At 37.8% G+C, this 20074-nt stretch overlaps 2 protein-coding genes across 3 annotated transcripts; one reads left to right on the forward strand and one right to left on the reverse strand.

Moving 5' to 3' along the window:
* Nucleotides 1-11119: 11119 nt before the first annotated feature.
* Nucleotides 11120-12555, forward strand: LOC111893445 (very-long-chain 3-oxoacyl-CoA reductase 1). The gene is made up of 3 exons (XM_023889499.3): nucleotides 11120-11853; nucleotides 11943-12012; nucleotides 12118-12555. Exons 1-3 carry the CDS (start codon nucleotides 11216-11218, stop codon nucleotides 12370-12372), a joined length of 963 nt encoding a protein of 320 aa, XP_023745267.1. The 5' UTR covers nucleotides 11120-11215; the 3' UTR covers nucleotides 12373-12555.
* A 112-nt stretch (nucleotides 12556-12667) lies between these two features.
* On the reverse strand, nucleotides 12668-13894 carry LOC111893446 (uncharacterized). 2 transcript variants are annotated; one of them, XM_023889501.2, is made up of 2 exons: nucleotides 12989-13894; nucleotides 12668-12904 (listed from the first exon to the last, which is right to left on the reverse strand). In XM_023889501.2, the coding sequence occupies exons 1-2, from the start codon at nucleotides 13582-13584 to the stop codon at nucleotides 12829-12831; spliced, it is 672 nt and encodes a 223-aa protein (XP_023745269.1). In that variant the 5' UTR covers nucleotides 13585-13894; the 3' UTR covers nucleotides 12668-12828. The 2 variants fall into 2 exon arrangements, with proteins under 2 accessions (XP_023745269.1, XP_023745268.1); XM_023889500.2 differs by having other exon boundaries at nucleotides 12668-13894.
* Between the last annotated feature and the right edge of the window lie 6180 nt (nucleotides 13895-20074).

Genomic DNA, 20074 nt, shown 5'->3' on the forward strand with positions numbered 1-20074 from the left:
AATTTGCACTTATGTTTAACACAATTTTATATAATTAAGAAAAAAAAATTTGACTGTGACCAAATATAAAAAAATATTAGTTTTTATTTACTCGTTAGGATTTGTCTAAGTCCCACTCAATTTCCCATCTCTAATAAATTTGAAAATAATTTCCGATTTCTAAATGTTAATTATGAAACAAGTAGCTCAACTATACGGTAGTTAGGTCACTTGCAAATTATGTGGGTGAGAAATAGTTATGTACTTGAGGGGTCGGGCCACCATACCACGTTTCAAAGAAAAGGCCAGAATTTAAAATGTTACAACTTTATAAATTATCTATCTATATTATAGATGAAGAAGTACACATTTGGGATACATATTTTTTGAACTTAGAAATAAGGGTAAATTACATTTATCGTATTTAGTAATTTTTTATGTAAATGGTATAAGTTTTTTCAGAATCTAATGTTCATCTTATTTAAAAAAGTTTTTTTTGTCACATTGAATGAACATTGTTATTTAGGCCGTCATACTCATATATAATTTTTTCTTAACCCTTCTATATATTATTATGAACAACTATTGTTATATTAGGGCCTCACCACCACATCACATTTCCTCATCTGCGATGATCCCCTTTGGTGACTCTCACGGAGACCCTCACGCATCACTGAACACCTCCACCCCCAAAACACACACACATACACATATTCACTCCCATAAATATTTGCAAACCCACCAAACCTCATCTCCATTTACATTCCCTTTCTTCTCGATCGATCTTCAATGAGCTGTCACCAAAACCTTACGGTAAATGTTGCCTCAAACCATCTATGCCATCTAGACAAGTTTTCAAGGGAGTAAAACACATTGATGAATCAAAACTTAATTTAATGGAAATTGCACCTGTCACACCCCCGCCGATGGCGGAAACGTCGGGCAGTGAGACGACATCATGGATCACAATCATTTGCATACATAGAATAAGGACAACAACAACATAACAGTAGATATATTATCACTTAAATTGAATTACATTGATACTTGTTTAGCGCTACAATACTTTGATGCCTCCAACGCTAGACTGCTTAATATAACTGCTTCACAAATCTATAGGTGATTGTAACGACACAACTTTATTCCGTGAGCATAAGCTTCCATATCTTCTTTTCCTAAGAATACATACGTTTTGAAAGTGTAACAGCTCAAAAATCAGAGAAAATTTTTCATTTTAATATAAGGTTGCAATCATAAGTTCAATACCAAAATCCAATATGTAATCATAAAAAGTCATCAGAGTGTCAATAATAGGAAATGCGGAAAATAGTGGAGAGTGAATGCTGCGCCATCAAGCCGAGTCGTTCCCCTTAGAACCGGAAGTACCTGAAATCATAATACAAACTGTAAGCTAACGCTTAGTGAGTGTTCCCAAAATAAGACATATTAGTTATACCAATGGGTCCGCCATGGGGTTCATTCTAACCCAACACAAGTATGAGCCCCCGCCCTGGGGCCTCACATTGGGGTATATTTCAACCCAAACATGTTGCAACAGGCCCCGCCCTGGGTGTGTTTCAATCCGCTCACAACCTGAAACACACAACAACTAACATATTGCATAAACAGATAATGGGCCGGCCTTGGTGCCTTCGACAAGTACTACCTGGAAGAGACTTACATCGGTCTGCTGAAAATAATAATTGCTCAGCTACCAATCTCAAAAAATATCACGATATGCTACGAGCCTTGTTGGTGCCCCAGTATGTTGGTGACGAGGATATGAGGAGGACTCGTTATCACGATATGCTACGAGCTGACATCCGGGAGCATGTTAGCTTTTCGGCTTGCCCTACCTTGGACTCTATGATTGCCAGGACGAGGGAGAGGGAGATAGATTTGGAGCACATCCGGAAACGGAAATTAGAGGAGGGACAGACAGGAGGGGCTTCGGGGAAGAAGCCCAAAGGATCAGATGGTAGGCCGAAAGGCCAGTCAGGACCGAGCCGATGCAGGAAATGCGGCAGGTCGCACGAGGGGGCGTGCAGGATGGGATCATCAGGTTGCTACAAGTGCGGCAAGTCTGGGCACATTAGCAAGGATTGCACTGCTCCGGCAATAGTTATTCAGACATCAGAGTTAATGTGTTTCCACTGCAACCAGAGGGGCCACAAGAAGGCCAATTGCCCCCAGTTGACAGTTTCAGCGCCGGTGAAGGCGCCAGCTCCAGCGACCTTGCGGATCACGGATGGCCGGCAGGGCAAGGCAGAGGCTCCAGTGGTGAGGAGCCGAGCATTTCAGCTGACTGCCGAGGAGGCACGCACCGCACCCGATGTGGTGACGGGTATGATTCTTTCCCTCTATCTTATTTTTATGATGTTATGTTATGGATATGTATGCATTATGTTCGTTCCATGTGAACGACCTTCCAGTTCAGGTGTTATTCGACTCAGGTGCGTCCCGATCATTTGTTTCCCTTGCGCTTAGCAAGAAGTTTCATGAGTCATCAGGCGAGTTAGATTGCCCTTTGGAGGTGGAGATTGCTGATGATCGATCGGTGCGAGCATCGATGGTATTTTGAGATTGCGTGCTGCGTTTGTTTGAGGAGCGCTACTTGGTAGATTTGGTTCCCATTCTGTTGCGTGGGAACAAGGTGATTATAGGCATGGATTGGCTGAGCCCTAATGGGGCGGTGATAGATTGCGCGCAGCAGCTAGTGCGGGTCAGGACCCCAGGCGGGGGAGAGTTAGTAATTCATGGCAAGAGGCCGCAGTATGGACCTGCAATATGTTCAGCAGCGAGGGCGAGGCGCTACCTTCGGCAGGGATGCGCAGGATATGTCGCGTATGTGATGGATACCCGGGAGGCGGGTAAGGCGACAATGAGCGAGGTTCCGGTGGTCCGAGATTTTGCAGATGTTTTCCCGGAGGAGCTTCCTGGGATACCTCCGGAGCGACAGGTGGAGTTCAGGATTGACCTTGTTCCTGGTGCGGCTCCGATAGCCAAGGCGTCGTATCGATTGGCTCCTCGTGAGATGCAGGAGTTGTCTACGTAGCTGCAGGAGCTGCTAGACAAGGGATTTATTCGCCCGAGCAGTTCGCCATGGGGAGCCCCGATTCTGTTTGTGAAGAAGAAGGATGGGTCGCATCGGATGTGTATAGATTACCGAGAGCCGAACAAGGTAACGGTGAAGAACCGTTACCCGCTCCCAAGGATTGATGACCTCTTTGACCAGCTTCAGGGAGCATCTTGGTTCTCCAAGATTGATTTGCGTTCGGGTTATCATCAGATGAGGGTCGGGGAGGAGGATATGCAGAAGACCGCGTTTCGGACGCGCTATGGCCATTATGAGTTTGTGGTGATGTCGTTTGGGCTCACTAATGCTCCTGCCGCGTTCATGGACCTCATGAACCGCGTATGCAGACCGATGCTGGATCGATCTGTGATAGTCTTTATCGATGACATCTTGGTTTATTCCAAGACTCGGATGGAACATGAGGAGCATCTGAGAGAGATGTTGGAGACCCTGAGGAGGGAGAGCTTGTATGCCAAGTTCTCCAAGTGTGAGTTTTGGTTGCACGAGGTGCAATTTCTTGGACACCTCGTCAACCAGAACGAGATTCTGGTCGATCCGGCCAAGGTCGAGGCCGTGATGAGATGGGAGGTTCTAAAGTCTCCATCTGAGATTCGGAGTTTCCTGGGATTGGCAGGCTACTATCGGAGATTTATTTAGGATTTCTCCAAGATAACCGTGCCCCTGACGCGGCTGACGAAGAAAGTCGTGGTCTTTCGGTGGGGACCCGAGCAGCAGGCTGCATTTGAGACGCTGAGACAAAGATTGTGCGAGGCGCCGATCTTAGCCGTGCCAGAGGGCGTAGAGGATTTTGTGGTTTATTGTGATGCGTCCATTTCTGGGTTGGGCACGGTACTGATGCAGAGGGGGCATGTCATTGCCTACGCTTCGAGGCAGCTCAAGCCTCACGAGGCGAACTACCCGACGCATGATTTGGAGTTGGGGGCGGTGGTTTTTGCCCTCAAGATTTGGCGACATTACCTCTACGGGGTTCGATGTACCATCTACACGGACCACAAGAGTTTGAGGTACCTCATGGGTTAGCCGAATCTGACATGAGGCAGCGTCGGTGGTTGGATGTGGTGAAGGATTATGATTGCGAGATCCTTTACCACCCGGGGAAGGCCAACGTGGCGGCCGATACGCTTAGCCGCAAGGCGGCGCCGATCAGGGACGCTTGCATGAGGATGACCGTGGTGACTCCCCTGTTGGAGCAAATCCAGGAGGCTCAACAGGAGGCTATCAAGGAGGAACATCGGAAGAGCGAGCGTGTGGTGGGTCAGGTTTCCTCCTTTGATTATGATAGCCGAGGACTATTGACATTACACCGTAGAGTGTGGGTGCCGTATCACAGAGGTGTGCGCCAGACTTTGATGGAGGAGGCGCACAAGTCCCGATTCTCTATTCATCCCGGGGCAACGAAGATGTATAGGGATCTTCGTCTAGATTATTGGTGGCCCTGCATGAATCGGGATGTGGCATGGTACATCGAGCGGTGTTTGACCTGCAGGAAGGTCAAGGCCGAACATCAGAGACCGCATGGCAAGATGCAGTCGTTGGATATTCCACTGTGGAAATGGGAAGATATCACGATGGATTTTATCACGAAGCTTCCCAGGACCGCACGTCGAGTGGATTTGATTTGGGTCATCGTGGATAGATTGACCAAGAGTGCTCATTTTATTTCGATTTAGGAGAGCATATCGGCCGAGAAATTGGCCGATATCTATATCAGGGAGATCGTGGCGCGGCACGGGGTGCCGGTATCGGTGATCTCGGACAGGGATGTGCGTTTTACTTCCAGATTTTGGAAGAGATTCCATGACGAGTTGGGCACTCGTCTGCATTTTAGCACCGCCTTTCACCCGCAGACGGATGGTCAGAGCGAGCGGACCATCCAGACTCTGGAGGATATGCTGCGAGCGTGCGTGCTAAACTTCGGTGGTAGCTGGGATACCTATCTTCCCCTGGCCGAGTTCTCATACAACAACAACTACCATGCGAGTATTGATCGTCCTCCATTTGAGATGTTGTACGGACGAAGGTGCAGGACCCCGATATACTGGGGTGAAGTTGGCCAGAGAGTCATGGGGAGCACCGAAGTGGTGCTCAAGACGACCGAGAAGATCCAACAGGTTCGGAGCAGGCTTCAGACTGCTCAGAGTCGGCAGAAAAGTTACGCCGACAAGCATCGATCCGACTTGGAGTTTCAAGTCGGGGATATGGTTCTCCTGAAGGTGTCGCCTTGGAAAGGCGTCATTCGATTCAGGAAGCGGGGCAAGTTGGGCCCAAGATTCATCGGACCGTTCAGGGTTGTAGCCCGGGTGGGCAAGGTGGCGTATAGGTTGGATCTGTCAGCCGAGCTCAGCTAGATCCACAGCACTTTCCATGTTTCTCAGCTGCGGAAGTGCGTAGTGGACGATTCAGCGGTAATGCCGTTAGAGGATATTCAGGTCGATGACAGCCTGAATTATATTGAGCGCCCAGTCGCAATCCTCGACAGGAAGTCGAAGGAAATGCAGAACAAGAAAGTGGAGCTAGTGAAGGTGCAATGGCAACACCGCAAGGGTTCAGAATGGACTTCGAAGCCGGTGGATGAGATAATGGAGCATTACCCCGAGCTGTTTCAGGATCGAGCAGCAGACTTCGAGGACGAAGTCTAAAATAAGTGGGGGAGATTTGAAGCACCTGGTTCCTGGTACGTAAATCTTATTTGAGTATTTCTCTTCTTTTAGCCTTGGACTCGGCGAGTCACAGGTCCGACTCGCCGAGTAGATGCGGGACCCGGGACACGTTTAAGTTGTCGACTCGGCGAGTCCATATCCTAGACTTGGCGAGTCAGAGTTGTTGGATGAAACCCTAAGTTTCAGGGGTTTGCACCCTATTTAAACAACATATCCGCCCCAACCTCTCCCCCATTCACCCTCAGAGCCCTGTTTCTTTCTCTAGCCGTGCTTCCTTGTGAGTTTGAAGTGTTTTTGTGGTATTCTTGAAGTTTTTGAGGGAAAAAGAAGAGGGAATCAAGAAGAGGAGAAGGAGGCCAAGCATCTCTGTGTCATTCCAACGTTTCCCCTAAGGTATAGCTCGTTTCCCCTCTGTTTTTAAGCTTATTGTCCCTTATAGCTCCATTAAAGTCCTTTTTGAGCCATTTTCAAGATTGTGTATGCTTGAGGGTTCGTAATAAGTTGATTGGCCTCTAGATCTAGGCAAGATTGAGCTCCAGGAGCTCAGATCTGTTAGCTTTATGGACCCATGTTGCTTGTTCACCCTAGATCTACCCTTTTGAGGCATTTTGAACCCTAAAATCCATATTGGTGAATATCTACATGTAAAGTTGGAAACTTTACGTGTGATTTGTGTCCTAGAAGCCCAGATCTGTGAATGACATGGACTGGAATCGAGCAGATCTGTGTATTTAGTGGGTGCATGGCAACGACTCGGCGAGTCGTTCATGTGACTCGGCGAGTCTGTTCGCGAGTCTCCGAGTTTGTCCCCTTTTCGTAGTGTCGAGTGAGTAGTGAGTCACGGGGTGTGACTCAGTGAGTCGGAAGCTGAACTCATCTATGGAGGTACTCGGCGAGTCAATGCCCTGACTCGGCGAGTTCAAGGCAATCTCCTTAGATCAAGAACAGACTCGGCGAGTTGTTCATACAACTCGGCGAGTCTTAGCATAAGTGTTCATCGGATGAAGATGAACTCGACGAGTTGTTCATACAACTCGGCGAGTAGGATGAAGGACTTGAGTATCTGTTAAGAAGGAAAACTCGTCGAGTCGTCGCCTAACTCGACGAGTAGGAACGGGTTTCAGGGCAAACGTTTGGGTAGGGACTCGGCGAGTTGGAAAGCCAACTCGGCGAGTCGGGTCAACTAAAAGTTGACTCTGATTTTGACTTAGGTCATGATCAGGGGTAAAATGGTCATTTTACCCAAAGGACAGTTAGCAGTGTTTGATTGAGTATGTTGTGGGAATTGCAACCGGAGGATTTCCGTAGCAGTAGCAGCAGCAGTAGACAGTCAGTTCCCGCTCAGATCAGCAGCTACTTCGAGGTGAGTTACCTTCCAGTAGCGGTGGGTCTTCGGCTACAATGTCGGCCCACCAGTAGGAGTCGTATGTTAGATGATTGTCTTTGTGATATCATCTAGGTTGCTACTATCTGATATGTTATATGCTAGCATGATATGTTATATGTGATAATAGTAGAGTTCGGTTGTTAGGACCGGAGGGTAGTCAGACACCCCAGAAATGTCTGACAATACGTGATGATATGTTTGCATGTTGGCCTATTATGTTATATGCGATAGTGGTAGTAGGAGGGGACTAGACCCCGAGGATCGGTTGTTAGGACCGATGGGTAGTCAGGACCCCAAAATGGCTTGACATGGGTAGTCAGCACCCCAAAATGGCTTGACATGGGTAGTCAGCACCCCAGAATGGCTTGACACGGGTAGTCGGCACCCCAGAATGGCCGTACCGGGTAGTCAGGCACCCCAGAATAGCCTGGCAGTGTGCGTGTTATTGTTTGTATGGTATGTGGTACGATGGGGGAACTCACTAAGCTTTGTGCTTACAGTTTACAATTTTGGTTTCAGGTACCTCTTCGTCTAAGGGGAAGGAGCCGGCGCGGTAGCGGCACATCATGCATACACACTGGTTTCCGCACTTACGAGATTCTCTGGGATTTATACTCTGATATTTTGATGGTTGTATGATTTGGCTTTTAAACATGGTTTACGTTTTGTTATGGTTTGATCAAACAATGTTTTTAACTATTAATGTTTTCTAAAGTAATGTTTTTAAAAAGAAATTTTTGGTCTTAAATTTTGGGACGTTACGCTTATAAAACTACAAAATCATTGGTGATGGCTTGCTAGATTAGATGAACATTATCGGAGATACCGTCGTTAGAGGGGATGAAAAGATAGGTGGGAGGGGTGGGGATGGTGGGGCCAATGTATTTTTATAAAATTAAAAGTAATAGATAATTAATAAAAAAATATAAGGGTTAAAGAGTCTTTTTATATATTGTGGGAATGAAACATGAAAGAAAATATTTTTTATGATACCATCCAAATTAAATAGAAAAAATTAAAGACTAGATATAAAAACGACCCAAACTATATGGACCATTAACGTAATTTACAATTTTTTAATTAAAATGTTTTCTAAAAAATATAAAGAAGGGAAATTGAGTAATCTAACCACTTTTTAATGGTGTTTTTAAAAAAATAACCACAAAAGAAGTTTTTTTGAAAAATTACCACTCAGTCTGAACGACTTATTCCGGACCCGTATTTCGTAATTGATAAATAGGTGTAGGGATTCGACTCGGTAACGTGCTCCATGTAAATAACATTTCCAACCCATTTCGAAGTCACTCATTTCAGACTTCATTGCGAACAACATTTTGGATATCAGTCCAACTAAAAGCATGTCTCTTCTTTTAGCAATGAAGAGATTCAATTTTTATATGTATCCTTCCATTATCTTTAAAGTTATATGTCTTTATTTTAGACTATATGTTAAAAATAGATAATTTTGTTTATTTTGTATGATTTGATGCAATTATATATTTATTATTTGTTTTCTTTCGATTTTTAGTCGTTTTAAAGGTATTGTCGGATTACATATGAGTATATGTGTGGGATATCTTTAAAATATCATTATTCTAAAAAGTACGGAACGACTCTGAAATACGAAGATCATGTCCAAAATATGCAGAACATGTCGGGAATGCATAGAATTGATCAAGAATGATATTTTGAAATGTTGATTTGGAATTCTGTTCTGAAATGTCCTTCAGAAATATATATGTTGATCCAGATTTGGGTTCTAGAATGTCCTCCACAGCATATACTTAAGTCTGGAACATGCGACAAATGCCTAATTATAATTATTTTGACTGTAGCGTGACAGAACATACGAAGCGGTTGTAACTACAACTTGCAAGCCTGAACTCAACCGGTAAATTTTGTCCCGTTTACAAAACACACCACAACGTGCGCCCATGTTTAGCGAATCTTGTTTTTGTGCTTATGTTAACATGTTGATGGGTGTCAAATGTCACCCTTTACTCTCGAATTATCTTATGGGAAAGGAATACACTAGTTATCCTCGAGTTGACTTAGAGGAGCTTCTATTTCCGGTACACGACTATCAGGTTTGCTTTGACATGAAAGTTTTTTTTGCCTTATTACCGACTTGCGATTCGGGGACTATTTCCACCCTACTTTGTCTTCGGTGCAGTTTAGACATCATGTATTTCCATTTGTGTTGCCTTCACGTTCAGTGAAAATGGATGACATTATGCATGTGTTCAATAACTTCATCAATTAGATGATGCAGACGTTGTGAGAGTCTCCCTACTGTATATACTAAAGTAGGTATTTTGTGGGAAATACCCTCGATAGCCAGTTACTGATGAATTTTTGCACCCATCTCTAGTTTAGACGAGTTTAACAGGAATACAATTCTTTATATTATATCAAATGATACATATACTTATTAAGTGCAATTGTTAACATAGGTACTCATGGGGTATAGTGATATGAGATTTCACTTACAAAAAGTTGTGTATTGTGTTTGATAAGATTGAGGAGCATTTGATCCCCATCGAGCCAAGTGTCGACAGTAAACATACATATACTACGCATGAATTTGTCTATGCATTTAAGGTATGTCCACTATGTTTCACAATAGTTTTTAAGCAACAAGTATTGTAACATTATTATGTTGGTCGGTTGTTTGACACCTTAATTTATAGATTTGGATCATGGAGACTTTTCCCAACAGTAGTATAATTGGTTCCTCTATACCGGGTGTTATCCCCCGGACAGTTGCATACCCTAGGATGAGGCGTTTACACGTTGTTGATTGTGTATGTATTCTTGATGTTAGAAATGTATGTATCTTCCTTTACCTTACAACTGATAACTTACTATGAGAAAATAACATAACATTAACACACACACACACAATAAACATATTCAATGATTTTTCGGGGTTTTGGGCCCCAGTTTTCTTATCTTCAAGTTCAGTATCATCCCTATCAAATTAAATGAAACTCTGAAAATGTTTAACTGACTCTCCTTGTGGAATTATATTACAATCATCGACCAACAACATTAGTTTTGTCTCATTATTTGCAGATTCATCAACATCAACCGTTGGAGAAGCATCATAAAAAAGTCTTACCTCTAAACCTAAAATCACCCTCATCTATAGAGGCATTGTAAAAAGGAAATGGTTGATTATCATAGGTAATAAATTACAAATTTGGTTACTTGCAGCACGAAAAGACTCATTGCCACCATAACAATTTTCCCCGGGAAATCATTGAATACCACTTTCCAACATTATTAACAACAAATAATTTATACTGTGTTTGGAGACATACTATTAACAAAACTTAGAAAATATCTGACATCACTACCGTTAAGAATCAACATCACTATATTTGATCTAGGACATTAAAAAGACAGACGTATTTGATTAGAGTGTAAACTGAACTTGAAAGCAACCAATGTGATTAACCCAATGAAGTTGATATCAATGCTTATATCCACACCAAAACATGTGTAGTATGGAGAAATATATTATATAGATCCATCGATACGCTGCTATTGTCCTCTATTGGCTATTGGCACTCAAAAAAATCCATATACATGCTCATTCTTTTATATTACAAAAATTATTAAAGAACACTGCTTGTGGACGAATTAGGGAACAAAGACACAAACATAATGCATGTAGGATGTGGATGAACAAAGAACACAAATACCTCACTTTTAACAACTTCGTAAGGGTTATATATTCCGAAATACACTTTTCAGTGTAGAAAGTACAAGGGTCAAAAACCCCTTTTACGAAATTATAAAAAAAAAATTCTCTGTCAAAAAAAAAATTATTATTAAAATATTCATTCATACAGATTAAATTAGTTAATTTCCCTGTCAAAAACCCCTTTTACGAAATTATCCCTGAAAACTTACCATGTGATTCTTGTTATCCATGTTTTGCTTGAAAACTCCGCCCTTGTCAAGATTTTATGGTTCCAACAAACCCCACAACCCTACTACTTTATGACGTATTTAATATCTGTGATTACAAAACCCATCTTTTAGATCCAATATTTTCCCCCAATTTCCAAATCAAACTCCAACAAAATGGTGCTCGAGTTCTTGGAGACCCTAAAAACACAGCCTTTATGGTTAAATTTCGTGTTTGTGTTAGGTTTTGTATCTGTCCTCAAGACTTCGACTTCAATCCTCAGATGGGTTTATGTTAATTTCTTTAGACCTTCGAAGAATCTCAAGAAATACGGATCATGGGCACTTGTTACTGGCTCCACAGATGGCATTGGCAAAGCTTTTGCCTTCGAATTAGCTAAAAAGGGTATTAACTTGATCTTAGTGGGTCGAAACCCTAGTAAACTAGAGGGTGTTTCATCTGAGATTAAATCGAAGTTCGACAAAACCCAAATCAAAGAAGTTGTTTTCGATCTCTCTGGTGATTTATCCGAAGGAATCAAGAAGATTAACGAAGAAATCGAAGGGTTAGATGTTGGTATATTGATCAATAATGCTGGGGTGTCATACCCTTACGCTAGGTTCTTCCATGAAGTTGATGATGAATTATTAAATAATTTGATTAAAGTCAATGTTGAAGCGACTACAAAAGTGACACAAGCTGTGTTACCTGGTATGGTGAAGAGAAAAAGGGGCGCAATTGTGAATATCGGTTCTGGTGCTGCTATTGTGATTCCATCTGATCCTCTTTATGCTGTTTATGCCGCTACTAAAGCGTAAGTTTTCATTTTTTTTTTCTTCCAAGTTTTGTTTTCAACATGGGGTCTTAATTCGTGCTAATTGATGTTTTTCTTCATTTGTTTAGGTATGTCGATCAGTTTTCGAGGTGTCTTTATGTGGAATACAAGAACAGTGGCATAGATGTGCAGTGTCAGGTAAATATTTACACTCTAAAATTTTAGAGAATTCTGAGTTGTTTAGATCTGTTTCTGTATGAATAAAAGGACATGATAGATTGATAGAATACTGTTTAAACACAGGTCCCATTGTATGTGGCAACAAAGATGGCATCCATCAAGAGATCTTCGTTCTTTGTGCCATCAGCAAGTGGATATGCAAAGGCAGGGTTAAGGTGGTTAGGGCACGAGCCTCGATGCACCCCCTACTGGCCACACTCTGTCATCTGGGCTTTGCTTTACTCCTTGCCTGAGGTTGCTGTTGATACTTGGCGTTATAATTTCTGTCTCAAAATCCGTAAAAGGGGACAACTTAAGGATTCCAGGAAGAAAGAGTGATGCCTATGATGATGATGATATTTGCTCTGTTTTAGCAGTGATTGCAGTTTCGTTTGTGCAATTTAGCATTCGTAGAATGATGGTGAAACTTTGATTCAAGAAGTTTTTGATATTTGGATAAAATTATTTTGTAACTTATATTGTACCTTTTGTCTTCTTGGTTGAATCCGGCTATTTGTTCAAGGATGATATGTTTGGTGTTTGAGATATAATCTTGATGCATGGGGTATCTTGTTTGCCTTTTCTTGTTAGGGTTTAAGCATTTAACAAACAATAAACGACTTAAAACAAGTAATGATGCAAATTGAAAAAATTTCTATAACTCAATTCACCTAAACACCTCATAATGCCACCTATAATTCTATGATTTATAGTTTTATAGTTTTATAGCTTCTACAGCATACAACTGAATATTTGTAGATAAAAAATCAAAAAGAAAAAAATTGTGAAAAGGAACTAAAATCCTGACCGTTGGATTGCGTTCGTTCTCCTAAAAACCACTTCAGTATCCAACCCGAATCCATCAACTTTCCTGGAGTAAAGAAAATCCGACCCATTAAACAACTTAATCAACGGCTCAACACTATATAAATCATTAGCAGAGTACTTATCCGACCGTCTGGATAACGCCACATGTAACACACAGATCCCACCAAGCTTCAACGTCCGCTGGATCTCCCCCACAAACTTTTCCGGGTACAATGCATGGTCAAACACATTCGAAAACTCAAAGTCAAAAGTCTCGTCATCGAACGGCTGACGATGAAAGTCACCTTGGATAACAAGAGGCGGGTAGGGTACCAGATCCAACCCGATAGAGTCACACACTCCGACCCGTTTCAAAGCCTCCACCTCTTGCCCGACCCTAGCTCCGACACAGAGAGCTTTGGATGAATTGGATAACAGGTTTTTGTGCTTTAGATCCGAAAAAAATTGTGTGAAAACACGAATTTTTCGGTCCCAATCTCGGGTGGTCCATATTTCTCGGAGCTTCGGGTTGGTGGTTTTCTGAAGTTGGTGGTGAATGTAATTGTCGTAGGAGGTGTATCTGGGTCGGATCTTGAGGGTGGAGCCACCGTGAACGTTGCCGCCGGAAATGGGTTTCTTGAGAAAGATGGTGGATTTTAGAGAGAGAAACACGAGACAGGATAAAGAGAGGACAAGACAGAGAAAGAAACATCTGGTTATTATTGATCCTGCTTGAGAGGACATCTCTCTCTCTCTCTCTCTCTATCTCTCTCTCTCTCTCACACACACACACAGATCCTTAAACTGTGTTTTTGTGTTGATTTCTCAGTGTAACTCTTTTTCTCTGTGTAAAGTGTTAAACTTCATCTCTTTCTCTATCTACATGTTGTGTTGTATATATGAATAACTGCTAGTTTATGCATGACAAGTGTGTGTTCTAGAGACAAAAAGAGAGAGAGAGAAGGGGAGAACGTAGATATACATACATACACATATATAGATGCATGGAGTTGGTTTTGATCGAAATGGCACCTTAATTTCTCCGAAAACTCTGCAAACCGAAGCATAGTATGTCGAGCAATACAAAGTAAGCCTGTTTTAACTAATTATAATAATAAAGAGAAAATGACAAAAGTAAGTATTTGTGATGTTTTTCTTACAAAAATAAGTTAAAATATAATAAAATTTCAATGCATATGACTACATATAGTTAATTTAGGGGAATTATATATCGTATATTTAAAGTATCTTAAATTGTTTTGTGTATCTCCCTACATGTATCTTTATGATTTCATAATTTATTAGAGTGAAGTATATAATAACACTCTTAATTTATCGTTATTTTATTTTTTATTTAATCTTTTAATTTTAATATTATAATACGTTAAATTTTACAATGTTAATTGAGAATCACTAAAAAAATCAAGGTTGTAAAAATCACAATTAATCTTTAGACGTTACCCGACCAACTAGAAAACGTTTATCGATTAATTAATGCTTACACAATGAGTAAAACAGGAATAAACGATATAATTTTAATATTTTGAAAAAGTTCTTATTTCAATAGAAACTATTTAATGAATGATTAGTTTTGTACTAATCATATTAATTTATTTTGTTATGATTATTAGTTACATTTACGAACTTCTTTATGATAATAGTTATATTTAGTTTTTCAAAATTCAAAGAATTAGCAATTTATGGTCTCTCATTAATTATTTAACTCCAATCCATCAACTAACTAATATCGAGCGTTTTTTGTAATCTTGAAAATAATCTAGCAAAAACCATTTACAATAAATCGTAATACATTTATTTAAAAATTAAAAATTTTATTTTTTCTCATTAAAATGTCTAATAAACCAACTAAATATTTATTGCACTCCTAAATATATCCCACTAACAAAGTGAAGATAATTCTTCAAAAATTAAAAAGCCGTCTACTTTTTTTTTAATTGTTTATTGAACTCCTAAATATATCCCACTAACAAAGTGAAGATAAATCTTCAAAAATTAAAAAGCCGTCTACTTTTTTTTTTAATTAGTCCACATGGAAAATATATGTCTCTATTTGTTTTAACCAAAATACTATGTTTCATGGCACATAGTTATTCTAACCGCTTTACCCATTCAAAACTCAAAAAATGGCTATTTTGACATAGGTTAATTACTTAGAATACACCAAAAATAAAAAAAATAAGGGTCAAACAAGTACAAATATAATAATGGATTGGTTTGTTGGGATACTAACCCTTAGGGTGGTCGGAGTGGAAGCAGGAGCAAGGGCACCAACTAAGTTTGCTCCGATGTGGCACTCGGGTACTAACAGGAACACCAACCAATTTCTCGGTACCCAAAAATGGGAATCCAGACGGGTTCTAAAACTAGATTTGGGTTTGGCGCAAATAAGGAACATCGTTTCGTCCATCTTAGGACGAACGACAACTATTGTTTCCATCCTTATAAAATCCTAGATATAATTTTAGAGAAAATGACAAATATATATAAGCCCATTAACCATTTTTCAAAAAATAGCAAAAATTTAGCTCAGTCACCAAAATAGTCATCAATTTTACAGATCATATCTTCAAAAGTATATGTCATTTTTGAAATGATATGATGTCATTTGAGAAACGGCGATGTAGCAAATAAAACAATGTCATATCGATAGGGAAGAATTTTATAATAAAAAGTGTAAACACCATATGCAAAAGTGCTAATTTTATCAACGAAAATATGAGAAAAAAATATTTTTTTGTGTTAAAAATATTTATAGAGCATTTTCACAACAAAGGAAAGCTTCTAACATAGAAAAGTAAAAATAAAATGTTATTAATAAAGTAAAAAAATATTTTTTTGTGTTAAAAATATTTATAGAGCATTTTCACAACAAAAGAAAGCTTCTAACATAGAAAAGTAAAAATAAAATGTTTTTAATAAAGTACAAAACAAAAACATTTTTTTTATTTTTTTTTTTGTGTTAAAAAACTATAAAGATCATTTTCATAGATAAAACTTTAAATTTTACAAATGACATCTATGAATTTTTCATTAAAAAAGAAATCTTTTTGGTTGCCATATCACCATTTCTAATATAATGTAATTTCATTAATAACATGTAATCTTATAGATGCTATTTACGAAATTGATGATTATTTTGATAAGTTAACTAATTTTTTATTATTTATTAGAAAATGATTAATAAGATTTGACATATTTATCTTTTTCAATTTTTTTAAAATCCTTGGATTTCTAAATTCTTTCTTTTCCTATCAAATCAAACAAACATTTATAACATTTTAATTTTGAATCCAATTAAATTCATGTAAATGCATCAAACTAAAGACTCCTTAAATGGGAATGTAATTCAAAGTGTGAAACTTTCGTAGTTCCTACCCCAACTTTCTTTTCTTTTCAATGTTCCCTCTTCATATCATGCATTTTTTTTTCAAACCTGATCGTATCACTATATCAAATACAAGAGGAAAATGTAACTGTGAGAATTTTCCCATAAAATCTTCTTTCATTAAACAATATATATATATATATATATATATATATATATATATATATATATATATATATATATATATATATATATATATATATATATAGGTAAAAGTTCAAATGAGAACTTCTAAAGGTTAAGAACCTAAGAACCTCTAAAAAAACATCACTTCATCTTTCTAACATAAGCATCGGACATTTTTTTCACCTGACTTCAAACATATCTTCATCTTTATTTCTTCCTTCATCAGGAAACATCCACTATTTCCGCCGTCCTTACCACCGACGACTTGCTTTGGCGACTTTGTTGCCACCACCATCGTTGTTGAGGACAACCCAACGTCCATCTCCCCCCTCCTTCGTCGCTACCCTATTATCTACAGCTCCATTCTCTGTAGTGATTCCAGAAATGAAGAAATAGGGGGCTAACACCACCATTGGTGACTGCAACACCACCGATGATTGCTGCTATCTTCTTTCACACCTGATCTGGTCAAATTTGATGTAGATTTGAGTATTTTGGTGCTACTTCACAAAGGTTTTTGTTACTATTTCATCATTTTGTCGTTAGATCCACATCAGATTTGTTCTCATATCGTTGATGTTGTCGTCGGAGCATCACAACTCACAAATCACAATCATCATGGAAACATACAGGTGTTAATCTACTATTTGAACTCGTTTTTTTATTTGTTAGTTCCTCACCAACGAAAATCTTAGTTGGATCTATACCAGATCTGTTTCTCTTCAACTCAGCTTCATATGTTTTTCTCTGATCTATTGTTAAACACAACCAGATCGTTATTAGATCTAATATGTTTGTGCATTTTCATGTTAGATATGGTGTTTGTGTGTGTGGTCTATTTCATGGTGGTCGGCAGCGCTTCCACCACTGCATCAGACCTGGTCTCCAATTATGGTGTTTACATGAAATGCCTCAATGAAATTTGGTTAATTATTAAGTTGTGAATTCAGTTGTGAATGTGAATGCTACTAGTGAAGTTTTTTTTTAGAATTTAAACAGTAAATATGGTAAATTAAGCTATAAATGAGTATATAAACTGTTAATTTAATGTCGCCTTATATATCTAGTAAGATCTGACGTTTAATGGTGATTATGGATTTGATGTATATGGTGCACACAAAGTTGTTAAGCCGTGAATGTGTTTTTTATGTATTAATTTGTGAATATGTAAGTTATAAAGCTATGAATATGTATTTTTTGATGCACTAAAGTGTGAATTAGTGTCTAAAATATTAAATTAAGCTATGAACTAGTGTCTCAAATGTTGAATTAAACTGTGAATTTGTGTGGTGCACACAATGTATCTGATGAATTTTGTATATTAATCTATGAATTGTGTATTTATTATATTAACATATAAATATAAGTTTTAATTTGAAAATATGGTTGTAAATATAATTTTTTTTGTCTTAAATTGTGAATTTTTTAAACTGTGAATTAGAGTCTAGAAATACTCTATTAAATTGTGAATCTATGTGGTGCATTCTCATAAACTATTTTATTAAATTGTAAATAAAATTCTTGAAATGTAAGTTTTAAGTTGAAAATATTTTTGTAAATATATATTTTTTGTGTACTAAACTGTAAATTTTTTAAATTAAATTGTGATTTTTGTGTATTAAATGTGAAGTTACTGTATTAAGTTGTGAATTGACTATCTTAAGCTGTAAATTTGCTATGAATTTTATGTTTGATTCTGAAATATGAGATGAAAGAAGCAATATACACAAATCTAGTCTTCCCCAATTTTGAATAAAATACATAAAATTTGAACTATAAATATTATGTAAGATAAACTTAAAAAAACACTAACATCTAAATATCAAGGTATAAATATAAGTTTTAAGTTAAAAATATGGTTGTGAATATATAATTTTTGTGTATTAAATTGTGAATTTATTGTATTAAATATGAATTGATTGTATTTAAGCTGCGAATTGACTGTATTAAGCTATGAATTAATTATATTAACTTTGAATTATTATTATTATTATTATTATTATTATTATTATTATTATTATTATTATTATTATTATTATTATTATTATTATTATTATGAATTTTATGTTTGCTTCTAAACAATGAGATGAAATAAACATTATACACATATATGTTTTTCTCTAATTTTTGAATAAAGTACATAATATTTAAACAATGAATACTCTGTAAATTAAACTTTGAAAAAAAATATTAGCCTCCATATGCATATATAATTATAAGTGTTCTGTTGAGAATACGGATGTGAATGAAAATTTTTTGTTTATTAAAATGTAAAATTATTGTATTAAGCTGTAAAATTTTGTATATTAAATTGTAAGTTGACTGTATTAAACTGTGAATTTACTGTATTGAGTTGTGAATTTTTATAAATTTTATGTTAAAATATGAATTTTGTATGTATCAATGTTTGTATTAATTTTCTTGTGAATATATTTATTATTTGTGTTGTATAAATATGTAAGAATGTAATGGTTTTTATTGTTTTGCATTAAAATCAAAATGAGTGAATATTAAACTGTGAATGTAGTATTTAACTTGTCAATGAATAATTGTATATGCAGATATGATTTAGAAGGAATTATGGTTGCAACGGTGGCACAAATGGTTGTTGGCGACATGTGGTAGTTGGTGGTGGTGGTAAAATTTGGGTTTGACTTTTCTGAATCTTTGAATTAGTGTAAAATGTATTGTATTAAGTTGTGAATTTTGTTTATTAAACTACAATGGACTATATTAAATTGTGTATTATCTACATATTCTCTGTTAAAATAGTAATGAAAATATTAGATTATAAAAATTATGATTTTTCAATTTTCTCACCAAATAGGACAAAAAAAATCAGGATTTTTACATATTTAATAAGTATTCACATGTTTAATAACTATGAATTTGGGGTTCTTACGGTTCTTAACTTTTTTTGGTTCTCATTTGAACCACTCTATATATATATATATATATATATATATATATATATATATATATATATATATATATATATATATGGGCCGACAATAAGCAAGGCCACGTATGGGCTACATAACTAATTATAAAATACATATAATATTATGCGAATATGCTAACAGCCCCCGCAGATTGAACTAGGGTACCGTCACGAACGTTCAAGCTGACCTGTGGAGCCGATAGTCGAAGCGGTGTGTAGTTCAACGATCTTTTCAGATTGAGAGGTGAATTTTTCTCACTGTTCTTGCGGATCGAAGGCACTAATTCCGACCCATTTGATTATGTATCCTGGTATAGAGGATGTTGATATGCTATAGTGATATGTTAGATCTGTGTCCTGATATATAGGATGTTGCTATGCGGTAATGATCTGTAGATCTGCATGTTTGTCTGTTAAATGGTTATATGTTATCTGTTATGTATATGTCGACATGTTATGTTTTGGGTTGAGGCTTTACTGCTATGTGCATAAGCTAACAGACCGGGGGTAATCTATTCTGATGGGTGCGGACCCGAGGGTATTCTAGTCCGATGACTGAGTGGACCCGTTGCATATTGGCATTCCAGTTCGATGACTGATTGGCCCGGGTATAATCCATCCTAATGGTTGTGGACCCAAGGGGCTTACAGTCTGATGACTGATTGGACCCATCATGCAATGTTTGTATATGTTATGGTGTGTGGTGGTACTTTGGGGGAACTCACTAAGCTTTGGCTTAGTGTTTCAGTTTATTATTTCAG

Source organism: Lactuca sativa, chromosome 4 (genome assembly GCF_002870075.4).
Source record: "Lactuca sativa cultivar Salinas chromosome 4, Lsat_Salinas_v11, whole genome shotgun sequence".
Taxonomy (NCBI): Eukaryota; Viridiplantae; Streptophyta; class Magnoliopsida; order Asterales; family Asteraceae; genus Lactuca; species Lactuca sativa.

Excerpts from the sequence above, each read along its gene's own strand:
- LOC111893445 (XM_023889499.3), top strand. The coding sequence starts at position 11,216 with ATGGTGCTCGAGTTCTTGGAGACCCTAAAAACACAGCCTTTATGGTTA. Across the intron at positions 11,854-11,942 it reads GTTTATGCCGCTACTAAAGC|GTATGTCGATCAGTTTTCGA; the intron begins GTAAGTTTTCAT and ends TCATTTGTTTAG. Across the intron at positions 12,013-12,117 it reads GCATAGATGTGCAGTGTCAG|GTCCCATTGTATGTGGCAAC; the intron begins GTAAATATTTAC and ends GTTTAAACACAG.
- LOC111893446 (XM_023889500.2), bottom strand. The coding sequence starts at position 13,584 with ATGTCCTCTCAAGCAGGATCAATAATAACCAGATGTTTCTTTCTCTGT.